The following is a 25,262-nucleotide window of genomic DNA, read 5'->3' on the forward strand; positions in this document are numbered from 1 at the left end:
TAAATATATTGCACAGGAGGGTAAATGAATAAGAGTTTAGTCTTGAACCAGCTATTACGGAGGTGCTGTAAACACAGTATATACAGTTTTTAGGATCTCTTGCGCACATATTTTTCGTGAAGCTTTTAATCTGAAATGTCATACCGGAAACGTTTTGTCTCGAAGCCGTGCTTCGATCTTGAGTGAATGGCGGCGTGTTTATAGTGGGTCTTGTGGCTGCAGTCAGGCGTGGATTAGTTGATTTACCGAGATGTTTTGGGGATCAGCAGGTCAGCGGGGGTCTGTCGGGCTTCTCCGCTGCTGGTCCCTGACGGTCAGCCCCAAGACTCTCACACCCACCCGGTGTCCTCTGCACACTCCACGCTCTCTCTCGTTCTCTGCCCCCCTAAAGTCTCCTGCTCATGAAGAGGTGAAGCAGCCTCTGAGGCGGTGGGATCTGGCGGTGAGCCCCTTCACCACTGTGCGCGCACAGATAGGCTGCAACATATCCATCCACCCGCTGGACCCGCACACCTACCCCGAGGCTGATCGAGCCTTCATAACAGTCCACGGGCCAGACAAGGGGCAGGAAGTCAGTCTGGACCGGTTAAAGGTCCACTATGATGACCGGGGCAAAGAGCTCCTAATATCCGCTGAGACGGTGGACAGCGACGTGTCCATCGAAATGTCTGCACCCATCAAAAGCAGTGAGTGTGTCTATGACAGGGGATCCAGACTAAAGTGATCCTGCGCTCTGCGTCTTTGAATAATTTCTGTATGTGAACTTTTGTCAGATCTCTTCATTACTACTCAAGGAAAGGGCAGCGTTCAAGTTAAGAACATGGAGTGTGATATCTGCAAGGTGCGAACAGAAAAGGGGAACTGCCTGCTGCACTCTGTCAAGGTGGGTATTGGCAACACATGTCAGGCCTGCAATTAATCGGTCCTACTGTTTGGAGCAATTTACCCACACTATGTCTTTCTCAGGCTTGCTTATTTTACAAAGACAAAGCCAAACCACACACTCCTCTGCTAAAACAGCTCAGCCCTGACCTTCATCTATCAAAACATTTACTGACCATGACTGTTGATCCTTAAACACTTGAGCTGAAGGCAAGTGGACTTCTTCACTGGCCTGTGAATCAAGTTGTAATTCCCCTGGAATTAAATTGAATTTCCATGTATTTTACCTGAATTTACGATGCAGTTATATTTACCTACAAAGACTTGGCTGATAATTCAAGTTTTTACAGGAACGAAGAAATAATTATACTCTAAGCAATTTTAAGTAATGTGTAGTTTCTGGGTATTTTAGTGAAAAGACAAACAAAATTTCCCCATCTTACACTGTAAATGCACTGCACCTTCATATTGTAGTGGCTTCACCTTGCCTTTTTACATTTTGCATGATCAATTATATTGATGTGCATCATGCATGGTCCACTATTCAGCTGTCCTCTTATATTACATATAAAATATGTGATGAGGACTGTTGTTTTTTCAACAATCCTGGAAATTATGCACTACCTAAATTACTAATGTAATACTTGAAATGGCTCACAGTATAATTTGTCTCTTTTACTTTAAAATACCTGAAGTTACACCCTGTGGAAGTAGTCCTGAAAATTGTCCTGTGAGTCATTAAGGTCACACCGGTCAAGGTACAAGTTGTTGGAAAGACATCTCAAGACTGGATCACAGGTGGCTGGCAGTTTGTGTTGTAGGCCACCACCTTTGTTCAATGTCAGTTGTCCCTTTTCTGTTATCATCTGTCTTCTCTATGCAAACTGTGAGCATCCTGAAAAGAGCACCCTTTCTCATCTTTTCCTGTCTTATTTCAGGCTCATCAGGTTGAGGTGCAATCCCACGAAGGGCATGTTACAGGTGTGGGCACAATCAATGGCAACGTGGTCATCAGCACTGGTGGAGACAGTGTAAGGATAACTGTTATTTCTACGTGTTAGTCCTTATACTCAGCAGTCATTAGGGGGCAGCAGTACCCTGAAATATGCGTTAGCAGTGTTGAGTTTCATGTTTTCCTTTTTTTGATCTGAGGTTATTACTTAAAACAAACAACATCAAAAAACCTGTGTAGTGAACAGTTCTACGTTTACAGGCAGTGGATGTCAAGAAGCTCCAGGGCACCAAGATGAATGTGTCAACAGAGCACGGCCCTCTGAAGGTCAAAGCCATCTACGCGGAGTCCACCTGCATCTTATCCCGTTCGGGGAGAGTGAACCTAGGGCACGTACACGGTGAGCAAAAGCGACCATCCATCATTCATTTTTAATAATAAATTTGTAACTCCATGAAACTACTTGTGTGGTTATTACGACAGCCAGAGCACAATGCAAAACGAGCCAATAAGCAATTAAATATTTTGACTCTACTACACATTAGATTGTTTACATTATGATAGTTTAGTTTTTGATATAAAAAAAATCTATTTTTTGCCAGTGGTTAAAAATATATGCCAAATCAAGATCTCACTGACAGCTATCGAGCCCAACAGTGTGCAAAGTTGGAACAAATACAACCGACTTCAGTATTAAAATACTGTTGGCGGGTTAACACACAGGCAATAATAATCTAACCTAACACAAAATGGACAAATCTGCACAAAGAGGTTGCTTTTTTTGTACACTGTATTACGTTACAGTACATTTTGTACACAGCTGCTTTATGTTACTTGCTTGGTAAAGCAGGACTTTGGTATGTCAGGAATCCCGGGCTCGGATCAGAGGTGATTTTACTGCAATGTGGTTGTAATTTATCCGAACTCTCTCAACTTGTTACTCGTTTCTGAAAAGCTATGAAACAATGTAGTTTTAAGAAGACTAATTCTTCAAAGCCAAGATGAGATCAGAAGGACAAGGAGCTTTATGATGTGTAGTAAGAAAAATGCACCATTGATGCAGACTTTTCCTTTTCTTCCTGATAATGATGAGCCTCAGACTCCAACACATGCATGGAAACAATTATCTTGTTGACTCAGAGCTGCAGGCTTGTGATATGTACAGTCTTATAAGTGTTGTCATTAATTATGTGCTTTCATTAATTAAAGGTGAGACTACTGTGAAGAACATGTGTGGAGATACAGTTATAGGTGAGCAGGTCGACCGACTGCACAGTACCCTTTATATGGTCCCCGTCAGTGGAAGGAAAACAAAACACCCAAGGTTTTGCTTTGCTTTTTCAGATGGTTCAAATAGCTTCCTGAAGGTTTCCTCTGACAGCGGAGGCATCGACGTCTACGTGGGAGACGGTGGCACTGCTGAGCTTCACAGTCAGCAAGGTAAACACACATTACACGAGCAACTTTGTCTTTATTTGATGCAACTTTCTTTGTTACATCTTTTGATGTGTCATATTGTTTTTCTCCTTCATTCTGTGTCTTACGTAGGAGCGGTGAGCGTGCGTGTGCCTTCCTCATTAAGAGCTGGGGTGAGGCTTTGTGGGACATCGGTGGATATCAGCCCAGAGGTTGTTCTGCATGGAGTAGAAAACAGCATGTCTGAAGGCCACACCACAGTTACTGGTAAGCTCTTAACCTTCTTTATAACGCTTCCCTGCGGCACGGTTAATGTGCCATATCCTAAAACAAGTAATTACATAAACAATGTTCTGTCCATAATCTGCCTCTGCTTTTTTTTTCCCTCGTACTTTTATGTGCCCTGTTCTGTGTTTCTTTCAGGCTACATGAATGTAGAGCCTCCAGCTAATCAGTGGGTTAAAGCTCAAGCAGACAGAGGCTCCATCAGACTGACCCTACAAAGCTGGTTTGAGTCCCGGAGGCTGGTCAGCTGAATGTCCCGTTTTTTTCCTAGAATCATAATGATGCATCGCTGAACTGGGAGTTAAAAAATTTACAAGAAAGAGCCAAACATTACTGCAGCTGTAAGAGACTGAATGCTAATTTAACTCTTTGCTCAGGATATACTGCATTATAATCTGAAGTATATTACAAATGTTCTATGTGTGTAAGAAGCCACTGTACATACAGACTACAGTGAGATTATGTGTGCACCAAACTGTTGGAGTGTTTTGGATGTTTAAAAAAAAAAAGTTTTGCTCATGTTTTTTTTTTTTGGTCGAAGTTTACCGAATGTTACTGGATGCTACCTCAAACTATGAAAGCGCCGTTGAATACCTTGCACCTCTCCACTGTTACCCTTGTGTTCAGCTCTAATTAATTATGGAGTCACATATTTGGAAATATTACTTTAAAACTGAATTTTGCAGCTAGCAGCTTGTCAGTAGCATGATTGGATTTAAGAACAACATTTACGCCGTTTCCCAGAAGAAAACTTGTGCAGACGTTTACCAATCTGCAAACTGTGGAACAATTTTAGAATGTTCCTGAACATAAAATTGTAAATACCTTGAATATTATAAACAGAATCTGGAGAAATCTCTGTTGTGCAAAGGACAAGGCCAAAAATTCATACTGGCTGCGTGTGGTCTTTGGGCTCTTGAATAGCACCGCATTAAAAACAGACACTATTCTGTCATGAAAATCAGTAGGTGGGCTCAGGAGCCCTTCCAGAAACAGGTCATAGTTTGCAGTGCCATCCAAAAATGCAGGTTAAAGCTTTATCGTGAACATAATACAGAAATCCCACAGTCTTCTTTGGACTAAAGCCCATCAAACATGGACTGAGGCAAAGTGAAAAACTGTTCTGTGGTCAGACAAATTTAAATTTGGAATTGTTTTTTAAAACTTTTGGATGCCATATCCTCTGAACTAAAGAGAGGATCAACCATCTGGCTTGTTGTCAGTGCTCAGTTCAAAATCCTGCATCTTTAACAGTATAAGGGTTCATTAGTGACGAATGGCAGCACACACACGGAAAAGTACCGTCAGCGCTGAAAGATACATATAGGTTTTAGAGCAACATGCACCGCCATTTATTTTCAGGAAGAACTACAAATTTCAGTAAGATAAGTTCTGCATCTATTAGAACAGCATGACTTCATAGTAGAAAAGTGCTGAACTGGCCTAAAGTCCAGACTTTTCACAGATTAAAAACATTTGGTGCATCATCATCATCGTCGTCAGACCCAGCAGTGCAGAGCAGCCAGAAGCCTTTATCAGTCAAGAATGAGACAACATTCCTCTCCCAGACGTCCAGCAGCTGGTCTCCTCAGTTCTGAGACATTAACAGACTGTTGTTAAAAGAGGAGATGCTACACAGTGGTAAAAATGGCACTCTGTCAAATATGAGATGCTTTTCTGCCATTAAATTCAAATTGAGTATTGACTCTATAGTGTGGTCCACTCCAAATCTCTTTGGAGTTGTGTCAGGAAAGACATCTGGTATTTAAAATAAATTAGATGGGAATAAGGGAGCAGTAGAAAAAAGCTTCACCATCTATGGGATATAATGCACATCACCCAAAAGTGGAACAGTAAACTTTTAAAGCAGGGGTCTCAAACTTGCAGCCCACGTCACCCCTACTTCACGTTTGCAGTTTTGCTATACAATATTTGAAATTTAAAAAAACAAATGAAACACTAAATTTTTGGAAATATTTGTGGGTGTTTTCTTGTTTTGCTTTTGTACTACTTGAAGACTAATTTGGCCCTCCAAAGAGATGACAGTGCCAGCAGTGGCCCACGGCTCATTTAAGTTTGAGACCCCTGTTCTAAAGATTATGTTGAGTCTTTTCTGAATTTGAAACAAACTTTGAATTCAGTCATTGCAGACCAGTGATGACCGGCTACATCAAGTCCATGAGAAACTGTGCATATAAATATGATTTCCAGTGAGAAAAAGTTGCTATATTATTAAGAGATAAACAATAAAAGGACTACAAACTGGCTCCTGAAGTAAACTAGTACACCACTTCAACTGTGCTGTTGGAAACCAATGAAATGTGTTAGCAAAGCAGGTAAAACTTTGTGATGTAGGCTTCTATCCCGACAGGTACAGACCAGAAAGCCCACACAGGAAAAACTGTTTATTTCCTCCATGGACTTGTCCAGTTGTCATTACTGATTACTGCTTTGCCACTTCTCATGGATCATCACTTGGTGGGTTTTGTGACCGGATGCCCCATGTTGTATCCAAACCAGTATGGAGGGGTGTCGCTGCTGTGCTCCCAGTATGTCACACGTGGCTGAAGTTTTGAGGCAGCTGCCCTGAGGAAACACACCTTCATCGATCGGTTAAAGTTTTGGGCAGGAGTTTAGCTTTGCTAAGAACTTTTAAGAGCATGCCGTACCTCGAGATGCGGCTGCAGCAGACCATCGTGATGGAACTGAGTGGAGGACAAATTCTTTCCAAGTACCGAAGTGTGAGATCTGTGAGAAGAACACAGCCACTCACATCAAGCTCTCGCAAGTACTGAGATCCACTTGTCAGATACTGCACTGCCATATCGGTCATCTGAGGCAGGGTGAGAAAATAAAAAAATGGCATGAAATGACAAGAAGAAAGACAGTTCCTTCAACTGGATAACATTAAATGCCTTAGTAATGTGCGTATTTATACCTTAAAACAGCCGACCATCCGCAGTGCGACTAGGCCTCTGCAGTAAAACGAAAAGGCTCTGACGGCTGCATCAGACAGAGCCACACAATGAGAGATATCAACATGTTCCAGGTCTGTCACATTCTTGCACAGCTTCTGCTCATTGTGAGAAACAAAGAAAACGAGAGATGTGTGATGAAGTGTTACTGATTAGAAAATAAATGAGGACTAAACATGGAGGAAATTGGAAATCATTTCTTCAATGGTGTTTCTATTCGCTTGTTGAAAGCAGAAGATTCATTGAAATAGCTGTGAAAAAAGAGAAGGGTTTCATTTTGTAAAACCATTTGTCCAGGAAACAGTTTGGATACAAATGTAATTCCCATCAGTTGTCAATGTTACAAAACAAAGGGAGAGGAAGAAAACTTGGACGCTGAACAGTTGGCTGAAATTCCAGATAAATATGCACCTTAATTCCAGCGTCTGTGACAGAGAAGCACTTGGCAATAACCAATTTTCTCAAGGGAATTCCCTCAAGAGTGGCCAGTCCCTAAAAATGCAAATACACAAGTTACAGGCTGTTCTTCAAATTCCTGAAATTCAAATTTTCAGGAATGTGTGAAAACAAGAGCAAACATGCTAACAGTACCTCATCCTGGATGTTGCAGCCGCTGAGGTCAAGTGAGCAGAGGGAGGTCCAACCCAGCCACTCCACAGCCAAGTCCGTCAGCCTCTCGCAGTAACTCAGATTGAGATGATGAAGTTTACACAACCTAACAAGTTGGAAAAACAGCAAACAAAAGCTGCGTTATGATAGTATTTAGGCTTGGTTCTGGGTAAATAATCATGAAAAAAACTGTTATATAATCAGAGGTCTAACTGTGTGTACCTTTGTGCAATCCTCATGACAGAGATGTCGGTGATGTGACTGCAGTGACTGATATTCAGTTCTTGCAGTTCATTTGCTGAGCAGCCTTTAGTCAAATACTGCACCCCAACATCAGTCACCCTGAAACACATTATTTAAAGAAATGTAAAGAAAAGTTATGAAAAGTGAGACTTCGGTCATCACAAACAAGCACACACCTGTTGCAATACGAGATGTTAAGATATCGCAGATGTTGGAGGGAGGCTACAGATTTCAGGCTTGCGTCAGTCATCCTGGGGCATTCTGCAGCGTGGAGCCTGCGGAGACCTTGTGAGCTTCTGCACAGGGCGTTCCAGCTGAAGTCTGTGAGCTGGTAGTTGCCTAATGCACAAATGGTAAATGGACTGATTCTTATATAGCGCTTTTCTACTCTCCCGGAGTACTCAAAGCGCTCACAAGCATTGTGTACAACACACTGGAGAATTCTGTTAATGTGTTGCTTCCATAACTGGATACCCAGCCAGATTGCCAGTCTTCTAGCTTGCTTACTTGCCACAAGTGCACTGTGCCACCTACCAATAGAAAGGAAAAAATAATGTGCACATTTCCACGAGAGAAATCCCACGCCTGGACCGTCGTTGACTGCCGCCATGATTCTAGCCTGCTTTTTACATCCAACACAAAAACTGCAGTCGTGGTGCTTTTGATTGTACTCAGAACTTGGAAATTCTGCCTTCTGAATAGGAAGATGTAGGTAACACCAGACTGCAGATGGGCATTTTGACTAGAGACCGGCCCACCATTATAGGAAAAATCATAAAGCCTTTGAATGAAAACAAACACTGTTGTGACAGTGATGTATACTGTTCTGATGGTATATATGTATCAATCTATCAATTGTTTGTTGTAAGACTCAGATAATTATTTTTTTAAAAGCGAGACATTTTAAATGAGAATAATAAAGAAAAGTATTTCCTTGTGCCCCCCTTTCCCTGTTAATGCCCTACCTGGCCCCCTGGCAAAACTTTGCTAGACCCGCCCCTGCACAGTTACCAGCTGTCAGCTACGTAGAAAAGGATCCTGGTGTTATTTGTCTCTCAGAAACAGTTCATAACTTCCCTTCAACTCATCCATGTCACCTAAAAGGTAAACCCGTTTCTCCATCACCTGTTCAGCTCTGATGATTCAGTAAGGACATCTCCTGGTTTCATCTGCATGTTTCCCTCTCACCAGATAACCAAACCGATATCATGACCAGCAGCTTTACAGCTGTGGCTCCAGCAAACATCAGCTGATACTAGAAATTAATATTAAATAAATTCTAACAACAGCTGATCAAGCTTAAACGTGCTGCTGTTGTTTAACGCGACATCCGCTGGTTTCCTCTTTCTGGCGCAAAGTGGGCGATAAACAAACAAGAGAGAAAAGTCGATCAGCTGATCATTGATCAGTTTCGTGATTGAAGTAGAAACAGGAGAGAATGAGAGAAGAAGAGGCAGCTGTGCAGCTTCAGCTTTGTGTCTTTTTCATTGTAGCTGAAGTCCGGGACAAACTGTGTTCCTTTTCACCTCAGTACGAAACGCGAAATATTTTCTCTGAATACGAGACGATTCTGTTTTTTAGGGGACGGTTGGCAACTCTAATAATTAACCATATGAACAAAATAAAGTTCAACATCAGTAACATAGCACCCACCCAGCTGTATAGAAACTCCGTCATGCTAGCTAGCACGCAGTACGAAAATGTCAGCATACCGAAAATAAACTCCACCTAAACTTGGTTTATATCTGACTCAGATAGACTGCAGGTCATAACTTCTTACCTGAAGTTCAGTTCACCTGACACGCGGACCGGCGGCCGCTTCGGGTCTCTCCTCTTGCCTCCCTTTGCCTTCATCCACCTGCTGGCTTCCACCACTTGCTAATGTTATTGAATCTGTGGAAGCTCCGCGATATCCACCACACGAAGTAACGAGTAACGAGCCTATCTAAATCCCAGTAACGAGTAACGCGTTCCTGGTTTTGGCATAATAACTAGTTACCGTGCTCGTTACCACAATAATAACGTAGTTACTGTAACGCGTTACTTAATAACGCGTTAGTCCCAACACTGGTTAGGACACATGTCAGGAGAGATTTTGGCCGACTCCGCCTCAGTTTGTTGGCCTCTGCTTGGGCACTTAAAGCTTTAAGTCCCTTCATAGATCTTCTCTAGGATTGAGGTCTGAAGACTGACTAGGCCACTCCATGACCTTTGCCATGCTTCAATGTTCTGACTGAGGGAAGGAGGTTCTTCCCAAGTTTTTACAGTACATGGCCCCATCCATTGGCCCCTCAGTGAGGTGAATTGTCCTGTACCAGTATCAGAAAAAAACAGTCCCAATGGATAATGTTTCCAAATCCATGTTTGACTATCAGGATGGTATTTTTTGGGTCATACTCAGTATTTTTCTTCGTTCAAACATAACGGGTTGAGTTAATACCATAAAGCTTGATTATAGTTTCATCTGACCACGGGACTTTCTCCCAAGCCTTCTCCGAATCATTTAGATGTTCACCGGCAAACTTACATGTGACTTCTTGAGCAGGGGGACCATGTGGGTTCAATCCATTATGGCATAGTCTATTGCCAAGCTGATTAACAAGCTCCCCCTTGTAGTTTTGTGCTGATCCACCACCTTTCTCAGGATCATCCTCACCCCATGAGGCAACATCTTGTATGGAGCTCCAGATCAAGGACGAGTGATGATCATTTTATAGTTCTTCTATTTCTGAATAATTGCACTAATAGTTGTCACCTTCTCACCAAGCTTCTTGCTGATGGTCTTGTACCTCATTTCAACCTTTCCCAGGTCTACCATCTTGCCCCTGATGTCCTGTGGCAGCTCTTTGGTCACGTCTATGATGGTGGAAAGGTTGGAATGGATGAAACTGATTATGTGGACAGGTGTGCTTTGTACATATAATGAGTTGAGATCTGGAGTATCTTTGTTTGACTGACTGAAATCTGTGTGCAACTTGGGCACACAACCAATCTGTGGAATCATGAATTCTTCAAATACTTGTTTCACTCAATGGCATTTAAATCAATTTGTAACTTTGATGTAATGTGTTTTTTCTGGATTTTTCCTTGATATTCTGAGTCTCCTTTTAAATGAAACTACCATAAAATTTAGAGACCGATCATTTCTTTATAAGCCGCAAACTTACAAATACAGCAGGGGATCAAATAATTATTTCCCCCACTGTACGTGTATTGAAATGAAGACTGTGGGATGTGATCGCACCCTCTATGCTGAGAGACTTCAGGTTGGCTGCTTCAGCAACAGCTTTGAAGGTGATATCGGAAAGATGCGGTGCATCCAGCAGAGAAATAGCAGACAAGCAGTGACATCTGGTAAGGAGGGCCTGTTAGAGAAGAGCAACATGGGGTTAAGGGTGTGGGTACAAAGAATTATGCACTACGTGACAAGACACATTAATGTGCCATGATTTAAGAGCAAAATGTGTAATTTGTACACTCACCAGGACACAGCTATCTGAGAGTGTGAGCATGTCGTTGACCACAATCTCTTCAAGTGCAGGACATCCAGCAGAAATATATCTGAACCCATTCACGGTCAACTAGGAGGAGAGGGGAAAATTTGTGTCTATTTCATAATCTTAATCAGTACTCCTGGATTCACTTTTCCTCATTCGCAGAATTTTCAGGGCCCCATAAAACTATACATCTGGAGCAAACTAATATGCATTCCCAGAAGAGTGTCTTTCATGTTGCAGTACGTGGGTTACGTTACAGTGTACACATGCTGAGTGGGTGGGCCAACCCAAACCTCTGCTTGGACCCAGCTGCCTTTTCCTCTCCCTGAACTTCATATATCTGCTCATTCGCTCTGAGCTCTCACCGAGTGCAAACCCCAGCAACGCCAGGAACAAGAGAGAACACGTGCAAACAGACGAGTGACTGGATTTGTTCAAGACGGACTGAGGAGGTCAAAAGCCATTTGCTGTTTTCAGCTGAATTTGAGTGGAGCAGCTGAAAGAAACATCAACTGACCTGGGTGCAGCCGGACAAGTTGAGGTGGATGAGACTGTGGCAGCCCTTCCCTGTGGTCAGGTACAGAAAACCTTCGTCTGTGAATCTATCGCAGTAGGCCAGACTCAGATACTGAAGGCTCAGGCAGTTTCTGTTAAATGTAAGAAATGATGAAGGCAAATTATTTATGTTAATGAGCCTTGTACAGATCATAGCTGGTTGTTTGTTTGTTTGTTTGTAGCACAAAAAAAGTTACATTTGAAAAGAAAGCCTTGGCATAAAAAAGGAACATGTCATTTTGAATTAAAGGTGAGCATCCTCACATTATTCTGTGGGAAAACGTGAATCAGACAGCATTGCATAATACTACAAGCTGTGAGAGAGCAACCCCATCATGGAAATGTGGAAATCGATCACCCTGTCATACAATTATACAGTGTAGCATCTGTTTCTCTAAATCATTTTGCTGGCACAGACCGCATTCATTTCTGACATGAAATACAAGCCAGCTGTGGGCTTCAACTGGACAAACAGACACGTAGATAATTCTGGAACCCGAGGGGCGGGATGCCAACTGAAAGAAACATTATGCACACTGATACACCGTTTGTAGCACCTATTAAATCTATTCTGGTGACAAAGTCTAAATCACTGATGGTTCTACCACAAATGGAGACCTACCTGGACAGCTGTTGTAGAGTTTTGTTTGTTAAAAGGGTGCAAGAAAGGTTCAAGTAGAGCAGGTAGGGACAGCCCTCCAAAATTCTCTGGACCATCATATCCTACAAAAGGAGAGATTGAAAGGTTACTTCCCATCCAACCAGGAAGGATCCTGAATCTATGTGTGGAAAACTGACCATCGCCTGTTGATTTATCGGTAAATGAAACCAATTAGAATCAGGGTTTTGTCAAGGTTTAGAAAGTCAAAGTTAAACTTTAGAAAACTGTAAATGTACTAAAAACGTGTACATATAAAAGCAAGATGCATTTTTCTGTAGCTTTAAGATGTTCACTGTTAACATGCTCACTTACTGTAACATTAAGGCACTCGGACACATTGAGCTCCTGCAGGTTTCTGCATTCACCTGCAATAAAACAGTAACCAGTATAGAACAGATACATGTTTACTTGTACTATGCTGAATATTTTTTTTAAAATACTTTATGACTGTATCTTAATGAATGAACAAGTATTGTCATAGTAATCCACTGTATTTTAAAGCTGTACATACACCAATCAGGAATAACATTTTGACCACCTGCCTAATATTGTGTTGGTTGCTGTCAAAACAGCCCTGACCATCGAGGCACGGACTACCAGACCCCTGAAGGTGTTTCTGCGGTATCAGACACCAAGATGTTAGCAACAAATCCTTTAAGTCCTGTAAGTTGTGAGTTGGGGGATCTGTGGATTTGACTTGTTTGTTCAGCACATCCCACAGATGTTCAATTAGATTGAGATTTGGGGAATTTGGAGACCAAGACAACAACTTAAACTCATTGTTGTGCTCTTCAAAAAGTTCCTGAACCATTTTTGCTTTGTGACAGGGTGCATTATCCTGCTGAAAGAGCACAGCCATCAGGGAGTACCATTTCCATGAAAGGGTGTACATGGTCTGCAGCAATACTTAGGTAGGTGGTACATGTCAAAGTAATATTGACATGGATGGCAGGACCAAAGGTTTCCCAGCAGAACATTGCCCAAAGCATCACCCTGCCTCCACCAGCTTGACTTCTTCCTACAGCAAGGGCCGCGAGCTGCCGTCAGCTTTCGACTTTGTCGAATTCACTCGCTCGCTCTTTGTCAACTGATCCTTTTCCAGGATCTTCCTACAGTGCGTCCTGGTGCCAGGTGTTCTCCAAGTAAGCGACACACCTGCACTTAGCCAACCATGTGATTTATAAGAAAACATGATTCACCAGACGAGAACACCTTCTTCCATTGCTCCATGATCCAGTTTTGATACTCATGTACCCCTTGTTGGTGACTAGTTTATTTTTGAGCAGCCCCATATGGAACAAACTGCGATGGACTGTGTATTCTGACACTTTTCTATCAAGACCAACGCTAACTTTTTTGGCAGTTTGAGCTGAAGCAGCTCGTCTGCTGGATCGGACCACACAGACCACCCTTCGCTCCCCACAAGGATCAGTGAGCCTCGGCCTCCCATGTTCGTTCCTTGAACCACTTTTGATAGGTACTGACCACTGAAGACCAGGAACACCCCACAAGCTGCAGTTTTGGAGATGTTCTGGCCATCATAATTTGGCCCTTGTCAACCTCATTCAGAAACTCACACTTGCTTGTTTTTCCTGCTTCTAACACCAACTTTGAGGACAAAATGTTCACTTGCTCCCTAACATAGAAATAAGTGTTATTCACTTCACCTGTGAGTGGTCATAATGTTATAACAGATTGGTGTGTTACCTCTCACTTCTGTAGGGATGACAGCTCCTGTGTACAATCAACAATAACAAATTTGCCCTTTGACCTGTTGTTTCCGTTTCCCAGTTTGAAAACTTTCATCAGAAACTGATTTGACTCCAGTTCATCTTGCTGAAAAGACAGGGTTCAGGATGCGTGCGATCCCTCCTCTCCTCTTATTCTGCCTTTTCCTCCTGCTGCTCCCATCCATCGAGATGAAAAAACCAGGAAAGGGCAGAGGCCTCAAAGGAGCAAGGCACAAACTCACACGGGACAGGTATGGATTACTCTTACATTTAATTTAATTTCTGCAGCCCATTTTTCACTGATTAATCAGCTGTTTGTGTTTGAATCGTCAGGGCCAGGGCAAGAGGTCCTCGCCGACACAGCAGGTCAGGCCCGTCAGGTCTTGTGTCACCCAACTGTTTAGAGTCAACAGAATCTGGGCAGGTCTTTGTAGACTGCCAAGACCGACGTCTCTCTTCTATTCCCACCGCAAACACCTGGTCCAACAAACCTAAGCACCTCCTTCTAGCCCGCAACCGAATTAAAGTCCTTCATGATGGTGCCTTCCTCGGATACGAGAATTTAGATAGTCTGGACCTGCAGCAGAACCAGATCTCTCTAGTGGAGGATGGGGCCTTCCAGGGTCTGACAAAGCTTACCACCCTGCTGCTTCAGCACAACCGCCTCCAAACACTTAGTGAGGAGGCTCTCATCCCCATGCCAAACCTTGGCTACTTGCGTTTATATGATAACCCCTGGAACTGTCTCTGCCCAATGGATAGTCTTGTACGCACTCTTCAGGTGCCGAGCAACCGTAATCTAGGAAACCACGCCAGGTAAGTGATTCCAACAAAACTCAATATGTAGTGTGCACTTTTTAAGTCATTACTGAGTGTCCGAATGTCTCCTCTGCTAGGTGTGCCGAGCCCATCTGGTTAAAAAACATGAAGTTGAAGCACGTTGATCCTGAGTTACTCTGTAAAGAACCAGACCCAGCCAACAACCAACAGAATGATGAAACGGGTTACACGGGCGTTTTAGAGCCCAGTTCAATTCGAAGCAAACCAGATGCTACTACAGTCTGCTACACCTACCATTACCCCCAAATACGGATGGACTGCAGTAACCGAGGCAAGCTCTCTGCACTCTACCCTCCTCTCCTCTGAGCCATTTTCTGAGAGGTTTATCACATGTGTTTTTGTTATGTAAGAGAGGGGTTAGGAAAAATACCTGCGACTGTCAGAGAGCGCGTATGCTCATGATTAAATATTGCTGTTGCTTGGCTGGGATGACTAAACAACTCACTCAAAGAATTTTCACAGCCTGATATAAAACAAGCAACATGCACGTGCGGTTTTGCAAATGTGTGCTTACTTAACCTCTTATATTATCACTTTATAGGAGTTTGTCACCTTATAAATTTGAAAAGAAAGCCAACATCTGGCTTTTTTATGAGAACAGGCCTATTAAAAATAGAAAACCATTTGTAGTGCGTCCAAAAAAGGACTAAATCAGATGTACTACTATCATCCTGCTGGCCCGAAGCCTGGATTTTAGTGTTTAACTCATTTTCTGGATAGAAACAGAACTCCAATTTGTCTCTGCGTTACAGTTTAGTTACTAATCATCCAGTAGTGGAACTTGTGCTGATTTCTTGGAGCACTCTTGGGTTTGACCAATTTGAATTGAATGCATGAAAAATTCACGTAGCATGTAACATGAACTGAACATGTAGATAAAGCTTTTTCTGCATTTATTTATGCTCAGGTTTAACTGAGGTGCCCTCAGGTATCCCCGACAACGTTGTCCACATCAACCTGTCGCATAATTCGATCAGTCACCTCAAAGCTAGAGACTTTCATGCCGCGAAGAGTCTCCGAACCCTTAATCTCAGCAATAACAACATGGAGCACCTGGACAAAGGTAAGCATGCTATTATTACCTATTTTATAATAATCAGGGAATACAACAGCATGTAAGGTGTTCAGTAGGTTTCTATCCACATGCACAACTCCAAATTTGTATACGCCACTTTCTTAATGTGATGGATACCATATGGATATGCAAAGTCAAAAGGTTAAGAACAGTTATACAACTCCTGCCGCCTTCTGTTTCCCATTTTGTGTTTTCAGAGACAGCGGGCGTTCTGCCATCATTCTGTATACTGTAATAATTTAATTTATGGTGGGGAAAGCTTAGAGGGTTGAAGACAAAGTGATCAGTGTGGTGAAGTTATTCAGACACACACTGGAGACAGGCTGAGCATTTATATTAAAGTTTGACTGCACTGCTTTTGCTCTTCATATATTTATACTGAGAGAGTCAAGAAGCTAACGGAGGCTGTGCCCATGCACCTCTGCTTTCTCTCTCTCACTCTCAGGTTCCCTGACTGGGCTTTTGCATCTCCAGGAGCTGGACTTGTCAAACAACCAACTGAAGTTTGTCCAGTATGGGGTTCTTGAAGACCTCTACTTCCTGTTACATTTAAAACTGGAAGGAAACCTCTGGGTGTGTGACTACAGGTGGGTCCCTCTGCTCAAATTTTTATAAGCATCTTTTTTCAAAGTTAAATGCTGATGAGTTAACTAAAAACTCCCTGCCTTTTTTCAGCATTCAGTACATGGTTTACTGGCTAAGTCTCCATCCAGGAGTGAGTCCTTCAGGCCTGGTGTGCCACTCTCCTCTGGAATACGCTGGGGAGAGCGTGGAGGAGTACGTGAAAGCTTACAACAGAGAGTGTCCAAAGGACAGACAGCAAAGCAGGCCAGATCAAGACCAGACAGACCCCGAGCTCTGGAACACACTGATGGAAGCACAGGGAGAGCTGGAGGAGGAGGAGCTGGAGCCGAGCGCCTTGAGGGTGCCGCAGAAATACCAGATCATCAGATTGTCCTGACTCAAGTTAAAATATGAACCTTAAAGGCTGTTTGTTTTGTCTTCATTAACCTGTTCTGTAATTTGTAAAGCAAAAAGTCTGCATCAGATGAAAAAACTATTTTTTTGTTGCTTTTATGTGTTATCCGTGTTGTGTTTTTAATTCAAATATATAAAGATAGACATTTTGATTAGTTTGACTCATTATTACGGTTATAATAATAATAATCATAATGCAAATTGCATTGATCATTGTACACCTGCATATAAAACACCTTAAATCCAGCAAAGAAGACTTACTGACAAATCTCAGGCTGGGCCACTGCAGGGAGGTGCAGCCACGCAGGTTAAGATGGGTCACAAATAAGCGGTAACTCTGCAGAATTTTCTTCACTGTGCCATCTGTTATCCAGTCTTTGGCCACAGATAGGTTGATCTAGTACGAGCAACAATTAGGGGACATTCAGACTCTTGCTATTTAAAGTAAAACCATTTTAACAGCATCATAAATTAATCACAAGAAGTAATCTCTAAATGCAGACCTGACTCCACAACACGCCAGACTGGATGATAGATTTCCATGTGCAGCATACTTCAGCACAGTTTAGCAGTTCTTGTAATTCTAAGTACTGAAAGATCTGAGGATTAAAATCACAAATCATCTTTTTTTTTTTATCACATGGAAAAACAGCAGACAAATGACACTTGACTTTTCTCTGAATACTTAAAGGGAGTTACAGTAAAACTCTGGTTTATCATGTTGTTGCCATGAGGTGATGAAATATTACAGTTAGGTTTCTAAACTTTAACCAAACATTGAAGCATATTTAAAATAAAAACAATATTTTTGATAATACACAAATGTGGACATAGGATTTAGACACCATTTTTTGTATAAATACAACTTCCTCGCTTTTTGTTTGATGTTATTGGCCCTCTGACAGGGTCTGCTGGCACCTCTGCCCATATTTGTGGCTGCAGATGTGAACAAGCACCCAAAGCCAAACATAGTCATGCTGAAACACTGTTCATCGACCGAGGACAGAAGCAAATTCCACACAAACAGATGCTTCAACTGGTGAGTGGAGTCAGTGTTGGCGAGTGGCTATATTATATATATATATGCATACATGGACTCACAGGTCAGTTTATTAGGTACACCTTGCTTATACCCCTTTTTGCCTACAAGATATCCTTAATGGTGGAAATGTCTCATTTCGTTACATCCCAAAAGATGCTGCACAGTGGACTCATCTCAAACTGGTTTCATGAACATGATGATGTGAACTTTGTGTGTTGTCCTATTGGAAGCAGCTATCAAAAGATGGGTACACTGTGGTCATACAGGGACAGTGAGCAACAATACCCAGGTAGGCTGTGGCGTTTAAACTGTGCTGATTTAGTACAGAGAGTGTACCAAGCAGCAGCAGCCCGAGCAGTCAGTGTTGCAGAATAAATTGAGACTCAGAGCAGCCAATGGCTGTGCAAATTGTAGCCTCTGATCCCTATTGCCAGCTTACAGATGTGGCACCTGATCATCTGCTGCAAGGATCCATGTGTTGTGCATTCAGAGATGCTTTTCTGCTTAACTTGGTTTTGATGAGTGGTTGTTTGAGATACTCCTGCCTTCCTATCAGCTCAAAACAGTCTGGCCAGTTTCCTCTGACCTCTGGCATGAACAAAACATTTTCTTTTCCCCCACAGAGAACTGCCACACACTGGATATTTTCTCTTCTTTGGACCTTTTGCTGTAAACCTTAGAGATGATTGCGTGGGAAAATTGCAGTGCATGAGCAGTTCATGAAATGCTCAGACTATCCTGTGTGGCACCATAAACATACCAGTCATTTAAATGGCCTTTCTTCCCCAGTCTGATGCTCGGTTTGAATTTTAGCCCTGACCACGTCTACATGTCTAAATGCACTGAGTTGCTGCCATGCGAGATATTTGCATTAACAGATAGTTGAACATGTGTACCTAATGAAGTGGCCTGTAAGTGTATATACACACGCACACTCTGGTATGTATTTAGATTAAAGGAAAATGATCTGCAAGTGACTTTAACCAAATACCCTCAAAGAGAGTGGACTGTATGTTTACAGTGGAGTCTATTTAAAGAGTTATGTAACTGATATCTGAGCTCATCGCTGACTGCTCAGAGAACAAGGGGCTGTTGCAGCCTAAAAAAACCAAAAAACCAAAAACAGACTAGCCATCATCTTTCTGTGTACAAACTCCAGGCTAAATACAAAGAAAACTGAGACAAGAATGCTGCTCGCTGTAAGAGAATCTACCTTCAGTAAGAGGCTGTTTGGGAGCACAGAGAGTGCATCACATCCTTTTTCACTCTGCTGATGCTTGTTGTCCATTTCAGTAAATCCCACTTGTAACATCAGGGGAAAATTCACACACACACACACACACACACACACACACACACACACACACACACACACAAAAGATAAAAAGTGTTAATTCAGTTTTGAAGTAGTCTCCTGTCCCTTTCAAGTCCTATCTTTACACCATGGAGCAGTGATACACTTAAGGCTGAGGCATCTAGCTTTTAAAGGGGCCTCCAGTTTCTCAGTGAGAGCTGGAGTGTTCATTCATTTTAACTTAGGAAAATATACATTTCTGCACAAAAGTATTGACTCCAACCAACCAATCCAATCAATCATAAATCCAAAGATAATTTTGGTTTATGACAACTGAGTTAAGAATATAAGTAAAAAGGTGCACAGGGACAAAATGAGTCATGGCAGTGGGAGGATACAACGTGGGAGCATGACTTTTAGTCTGGCAAATTTCTTAACCTCAGTGAGTGTTTTCTCTGGCTTTGTACAGGAGGGAGCGAGAAAAAAAAACAGCCAACAGACCTCAGTATAAATTCTTCAGGAAAAAAAAACCCTAAAATGTTGACCTACCAGCTTTCATCCTCTTGTGTAATTTGACCCAGCTCAGCAGTTTGGTAAGTGCAACCTGCCAGCATTTCCTCTCAAAATGCTTTTTTGTCAAGTCCATCTGCAGAGTCAACTCCAGGGTATCTCTCTTGCTCTGTGCAATGAACCTCTTCCACTTCCTGTCACCCAACAAGAAACAGCTCATCATTAATTCAGCAAACAGGGAGGCAGGCTGTCAGGAGCCAGGCTTAACTAACAAAGGATGGGAATCAAGTAACAAAAAAATAATAATTTATCTAATTTATAAAACAGTTTATTATGATTATAAAGCTAAAGCTGGACTGACAAAGACTGACCGAGTGAAACAGAACACCCTGATAACATTACTTATTAACAGTAAGAGAAAGTCTTTAGGTTCTCTGAAGCTGAGTTACTGTTTCGCAGTAAAAATACAACCAGATCAAATTCACCGTGCACCACCAGTTTGAGGACCTACAAGAACTAACTCAGCAGCAGCTGCTTTCAATAACTTCGATTGCAATCAGTGGAAGCAGAATGTGAGAAAGTTTTGTGTCCCCTCTGACATCTTTCCTGCCACTGTGGCTTCACTCAGAGCATGAGTGATTATTTTGCTGGTTTGTAGCTTTAATCATTATTCTGCTGCAGGTAGAGTCTGTGGTTGAGCTCAACCTCATGGCTCGTTCATTCAGGTAAATAAAAATGTCATTTTATTCTCAGTTCTTTTATATTTTTAGTATTTTAGTCTCTTTTTTTCTTTTCAGGCTCTCCTGGCTTTGCACTCTGTTGTGGAGCTGCTTGTGCTTTCCTCCTGAAGAAGGTAAGAATTTCAGTACTTTTATTTGCATAACCGACCACAAGTTTAATGTGATGTTTCTTTCCTGATAGGTTACAGTAGTGCACATGGCTACTATCTCTATGAGAGCCCGCAAACCTCTAGCAGATTTCATTCTGGACAGTCTTTGAATACAAACAATGAGAATGTTGGACGGCAAAGCTTTGTTTCCCGTCAGCCAGAAGCATTTACTTATGATAAAGGACAGGATGCTACCGCTGAGATGAAGCAAAGCCAGCCTGATAAGTTTCACGGGGCCTCTTCTGCTCCTCTTATAGAGCAAAATGAGCAGTCTGGTTATCACCATCCCTTTGACCTTTTAGTGAGGGGAAACATGCAGGAGCCTGTGAAGGGTGTCGCTTTCCCCACAATGAGTCATTTAAAGGAGTTTATAGAAAACATGAAGCATTCCTTCTTAGTACCAGGAAGTGACTTGAGTAGACATTTTGAAACTGCACGGGAAAAAATGAAAACTCTCGGAACATCCATGGACTATAGACCAACTCCTGAAAAAGGAGGCACTGCCTCTGGTGACAGCAAGAAAAATAATGATCGGATTGAAGAAGATGCCAACTACCAAACGCCAAATAAACTCCTCTCTTTCCCTGATCCTGTCGACTCCTCTGCAAGTCTCATTTCTTCCAGTGTTTATGACAACCAAAAATTTAGGCCGGGCACCACTTTCTACCCACACGATCATTTAGCAGCCACAGGTCTTGCTTCAAGAAATTTGGCACACGGTTTTCCCTGGGGAAACAATGACTTATCTGTGAGTGTGGATTCAGAACAATACAAACCACCAAAAAAAACACAATTTCCCTCCAGCTCCTTTCACAGGCAGGGTTCTTCCTATAGTAAACATGTGACTGCACCCCCTGTGAACCCTGCAAACAGCCCATCTCAAGATTTCAGCCAGTATTCAAGTGAGACCTCAAATTTAACACCTTATTGGAAGGATATGCTAAATCCAGTACATGTCTCTCAAAGTAGAGATCCTTTAATGAGGTACTGGAGACCACCCAGTGGCTTTGAACTCACTAAAGACTTCCACAGAGCAAGTCAAACTAATGTCCCATCTGCAAAAATCCTACCATCTGTATATTCCTATGGTAAAAAGCATCACCCCTCCATGCAGCATTATTGGCCCAAATACAAGACAAGAATAGGTGCTTCAGTCCAGGCACGTCAACCTACTGAGAGCAAAGAGTTGAGGACTGTAAAATATGCTCCCAACGTCCACTGGCCTCCATCAAGTGGTTCTGTCTCTTTAAGCTTTAATGACCCCTTACCCCAGTGGAGAAGAGGTCACATGGGTTATCAAAGCAGCCCACAATACCCGCAAATTCCTCATTATAAGCAAAAACAGATGGACAGAGCTCACTGGATGTTTACCGCCAAACCCTTGAGTTTTGTTCCCGGATACCACAAAGTCAGTGCTGTTCCCTTCGTCCTAAATGCCCATGCAAAACATGAGAATTCAAACCTCTACAATCAAAAACTCCTATCTACCTTTCAGAAACCGCATTACAATAGATTGAGAAATCCACCCCAGAGTGGGCTCGCATCTTATGGAGTAAGAAACCCACTGGGCTCATTTTCTAAACCACAGAGGCAAACTGTGAGGTCTGAACGTTTACAGCCTTTCATGCAACCAAACAGGCACATGCCTCGAGCCAGTGTGAGTAGACGGCCCAGACACTTGGCCAACTGGCGTTCTGAACAGCAGCCTAAACCTACAGGTTTGATGCCTAAGTGTGTTATTAAGAGGAACACAAAAAGCCTTCCTCCTCAAGAGTCCCGTAATACATCTCCATCATCTCTAAATCCATACGTTAAATCTAAAAACCGCTTCACACGGGCCGTAGCATATCTGTCAAAGGTCTGTTTCACACCCCGTATGGTGCAAGGGAAGAATAATAACAATCAGTGGAGACTGGTAAGAAGATGGCGTGAATGAAAGGACATGACAACTCAGTGTGCAGGACCGGGAAGAATGATGAACATGTTTTTGAAGGTATGAAAACCAAAATGTTGTAGTATTTTTGTCTGTGAACACATCTTCTGTCCTGGAAATCTGTCCTTTAAATAGACAACAGAGCATCGCACTACTGAGTAAATACTAAAACTGAGCACTGAAACTGGACCAACCTTATTCAACTTACTAATGATTTAAAAAAAATTCAATTTAATTTTATTTAGATGGCCACACAACAACATCTGCCTTGAGGTGCTTTACACTGTAACATTAAGACCCTGCAATAATACAGAGAAAACCCCAACAATCAGACGACCACATTTTGAGCGAGCATTTGGAGACAGTGGAAAGGGAAAAACTCCCTTTAAACAGGAAGAAAGCTCCAGCAGAACCGGTCTCAGGGAGGGGTGGCCATCTGCTCCAACTGCGGGTGAGAGAGGGAAGACGGGACAAAAGACACGCTGTGGGAGACAGCCAGAGATAGATAAATAATAATTAAATGCAAAATGGTGTATAAACACAGTGAATGAAGAAGTGCAGCCTAGGCCTGTTGCAGTGCAACTAAGGGAGGATTCAGAGTCACCTGATCAGGCCCTAACTATATGCTTTATCAAAAAAGAAAGTTTTAATCCTAATCTTAACAGTAGTCGGTGTGTCTGTCTCTTGAATATAAACTCAGAGCTGGCTCCACAGATGAGGGAGCTTTTTATTTACCTGAAGGCTTGATTTCATAAGCATATTGACCACTAATACTAAAACTACTGTTGCAGACTTTCTCTTAGATATTGCAAAGTTTCTCCAGGATCACGTGAGCCGGTACAGCTTCAGAATATAAGACATTGGATGTAAAATGCATTAAAGTAGTGCAGGTGACTCTGATCGTGAAATCGAGCTTTTAGGTCCACTGAATCCAATTCGTCCAATGAATGCTTTACTTTTCCAATGTCTGGATTTTATTTGCAGGTAACATTACTGACAAGTGGTCTATGTACATAGAAGTATTCGTAATCTTAATGGCCATTCTCTAAAACCTAAAAACTGAAAAACTTAGATTTAATTTAATAGGATTGGTCTTCAGCAGCAAATCCATTTCCTGTTCTTCTACCTACATCGACTATTTCAGTAAGAACCTGAAAGTGTTACAATTTTGACTTGTCTTGATTGCCACATTTGATGGTAGTCCTCATTTTAAATCATCATTGTAAGGATAAAAACAGTTTGCTGGATATATTAGCAGTCCAGAATAAATTCTACAGTCTATATCCATCTAACTTTGTGGACAGAAAAGCAGCTGTAACTGTCTTATAGGTTGCATTTATTTTACAGTTGGCTTCATGTTGGAGATGATGTAAATACTGGTGTGAAGATCAGTCTGAACTGACTTTATGGTTCTAAAACAGGATTAAATATTTAAAATGAGTTTTTAAATCCAGGCTGTAGATGGTCTGATTATATTCTGTTTGTAATTTATACTGCAATATGTTCACAGTCAGACATCATTTTTAAACGAAAAATTGATTTCTGAAATGTGTAAATTGATATTGTTTTCCAAAAGCAATCAAGGTAATCTGATTTACAGGAGAACTACAGGTTTTTTGTTTTTGGTTTTTTTAATCCAGATTTGTTCATTTGCTTGCATCTGTATTTGGTTCACATCAGGCTGCAAGTAAATAACAAAACTTAAATGTGGTAAGATTCCTGCTTTATGAGTGGATGATGCTGACTCTTTTTCTTTTTTGTTTTGTGTTTTAAAGATAAGTCTCCCTCTACATTAAGATGCATTCATATTCCTCAGTCCAGTGAATAAATGGAGACTCTGCTCTTTGCCTGTTGCCATGGTGAATCTGGTGCTGGAGCTCCGCTGATGATGGCTATTTTTTACTGCTTATGCACAGGCTTAACTTGAGCTGAACATATTCAGCTGATTGAACTTTCTAGAACCACAAACCCAGAGTTTAGCAGCTCAGCATTAATCAACTTGGAGTTTGTTGAACCTGCTTCTAAAACAGATCCCATTAAGGCTGTAGTTGAAGTCTTGCTTTTGAAAGTCACTTAAATGGTAACTTAAGCATCAAGAAAACCTAATTAAAGCCACTTGAAAAGCACATTAGTGGGCAATGTAAACAAGCAACGCATGAGTCATTGTTTGCATGTGCTTGAAACACGATGAAGTGTGGGTGAAAGGGGGCGGAGGAATATGAACATGATCTTCTCTGGACCTCTTCTGGTGGCCTAACATGTCTTCAGGGGTTAGGAGTAAAGGCTAAAATCAAGAGAAAGTGAGCCACCGTGTGTTCGTTTCAAGAAAAACCGGGGGTCTACGTGCCAGTGCACAGACTGGAAATGATTAACTGTACTGCTTCAACATGGCATAAATGAAGCTGTCATTAAAGCCCGTAAAAGTAAAATAAATTGGGATATCATCTTTTACATTCAGCGGGGGGTTGGTGGGGGATGATCTGAACTTGTTCTCCAATGTTTATCATTGGCAGTGAGTCATATATGAAAGGATTGCTTCCTTTTGAAAGTAAAAATGATCAAAATGAATCAGTTTTCTTCACCAGCATATGTTTGCCATCTGACACAAAGAAAAAATCTTAAAGCTTCAGTCTCTGAAATTCTAAAGTCATAAATATGAAAGAGGATAAGCTGTGAGAATTGTTTTACTTTATAAGGCTGGATTATATGCATATGCGACAATGACTTTGATAAATTCGTTGGTGTGTAATCTGAATTTCCGAAACTCAAATGATATTTCAGATTAAAATTACTTATGGACCAGCAAGTAAAAAGCAAAACTGATAGAGTAGAGAGCTGCTTACAAAATCCACATTGTTGAATCTTAGATGCATTGTGCTCTTTGCATAAACGTTAT

At 41.8% G+C, this 25,262-nt stretch overlaps 4 protein-coding genes across 16 annotated transcripts; 3 read left to right on the forward strand and 1 right to left on the reverse strand.

Moving 5' to 3' along the window:
- Positions 1–132: 132 nt before the first annotated feature.
- Positions 133–4,420, forward strand: fam185a (family with sequence similarity 185 member A). Its single transcript, XM_003440541.5, has 8 exons — positions 133–686; positions 774–883; positions 1,821–1,913; positions 2,096–2,234; positions 3,044–3,085; positions 3,179–3,274; positions 3,383–3,517; positions 3,674–4,420. The coding sequence occupies exons 1-8, from the start codon at positions 251–253 to the stop codon at positions 3,784–3,786; spliced, it is 1,164 nt and encodes a 387-aa protein (XP_003440589.1). The 5' UTR covers positions 133–250; the 3' UTR covers positions 3,787–4,420.
- Positions 3,953–20,150, reverse strand: fbxl13 (F-box and leucine-rich repeat protein 13). 10 transcript variants are annotated; one of them, XR_003221193.1, is made up of 18 exons: positions 19,916–20,065; positions 19,584–19,738; positions 18,954–19,042; positions 17,202–17,297; positions 16,960–17,095; positions 12,388–12,458; positions 12,037–12,137; positions 11,377–11,506; positions 10,845–10,943; positions 10,607–10,727; positions 7,539–7,701; positions 7,342–7,461; positions 7,102–7,225; positions 6,922–7,002; positions 6,474–6,608; positions 6,205–6,283; positions 5,915–6,135; positions 3,953–5,129 (listed from the first exon to the last, which is right to left on the reverse strand). XR_003221193.1 is itself a non-coding variant. In XM_019361509.2 (17 exons), the coding sequence occupies exons 2-17, from the start codon at positions 19,678–19,680 to the stop codon at positions 6,007–6,009; spliced, it is 1,842 nt and encodes a 613-aa protein (XP_019217054.1). In that variant the 5' UTR covers positions 19,681–19,738; positions 20,030–20,150; the 3' UTR covers positions 3,953–6,006. The 10 variants fall into 10 exon arrangements, 8 of the variants coding, with proteins under 8 accessions (XP_019217054.1, XP_025765250.1, XP_013124116.2 ...); XR_003221192.1 differs by having other exon boundaries at positions 5,915–6,121; positions 6,205–6,368; positions 19,916–20,064; XM_019361509.2 differs by having other exon boundaries at positions 3,953–6,121; positions 6,205–6,368; positions 20,030–20,150.
- LOC100695633 (leucine-rich repeat-containing protein 17) lies at positions 11,299–16,853 on the forward strand. The gene is made up of 7 exons (XM_003440540.5): positions 11,299–11,436; positions 13,867–14,056; positions 14,139–14,621; positions 14,702–14,916; positions 15,553–15,708; positions 16,166–16,307; positions 16,396–16,853. Exons 2-7 carry the CDS (start codon positions 13,932–13,934, stop codon positions 16,679–16,681), a joined length of 1,407 nt encoding a protein of 468 aa, XP_003440588.2. The 5' UTR covers positions 11,299–11,436; positions 13,867–13,931; the 3' UTR covers positions 16,682–16,853.
- On the forward strand, positions 20,107–24,983 carry LOC100695371 (uncharacterized). 4 transcript variants are annotated; one of them, XM_013268660.3, is made up of 4 exons: positions 20,107–20,194; positions 20,342–20,397; positions 20,466–22,426; positions 24,142–24,983. In XM_013268660.3, the coding sequence occupies exon 3, from the start codon at positions 20,636–20,638 to the stop codon at positions 22,367–22,369; it is 1,734 nt and encodes a 577-aa protein (XP_013124114.1). In that variant the 5' UTR covers positions 20,107–20,194; positions 20,342–20,397; positions 20,466–20,635; the 3' UTR covers positions 22,370–22,426; positions 24,142–24,983. The 4 variants fall into 4 exon arrangements, with proteins under 4 accessions (XP_013124114.1, XP_005470963.1, XP_013124112.1 ...); XM_005470906.4 differs by having other exon boundaries at positions 20,130–20,269; XM_013268658.3 differs by lacking the exon at positions 24,142–24,983 and adding an exon at positions 22,612–23,301 and having other exon boundaries at positions 20,130–20,269.
- The last annotated feature ends 279 nt before the right edge of the window (positions 24,984–25,262 follow it).

Source organism: Oreochromis niloticus, linkage group LG7 (genome assembly GCF_001858045.2).
Source record: "Oreochromis niloticus isolate F11D_XX linkage group LG7, O_niloticus_UMD_NMBU, whole genome shotgun sequence".
In the NCBI taxonomy this organism is placed as follows: Eukaryota; Metazoa; Chordata; class Actinopteri; order Cichliformes; family Cichlidae; genus Oreochromis; species Oreochromis niloticus.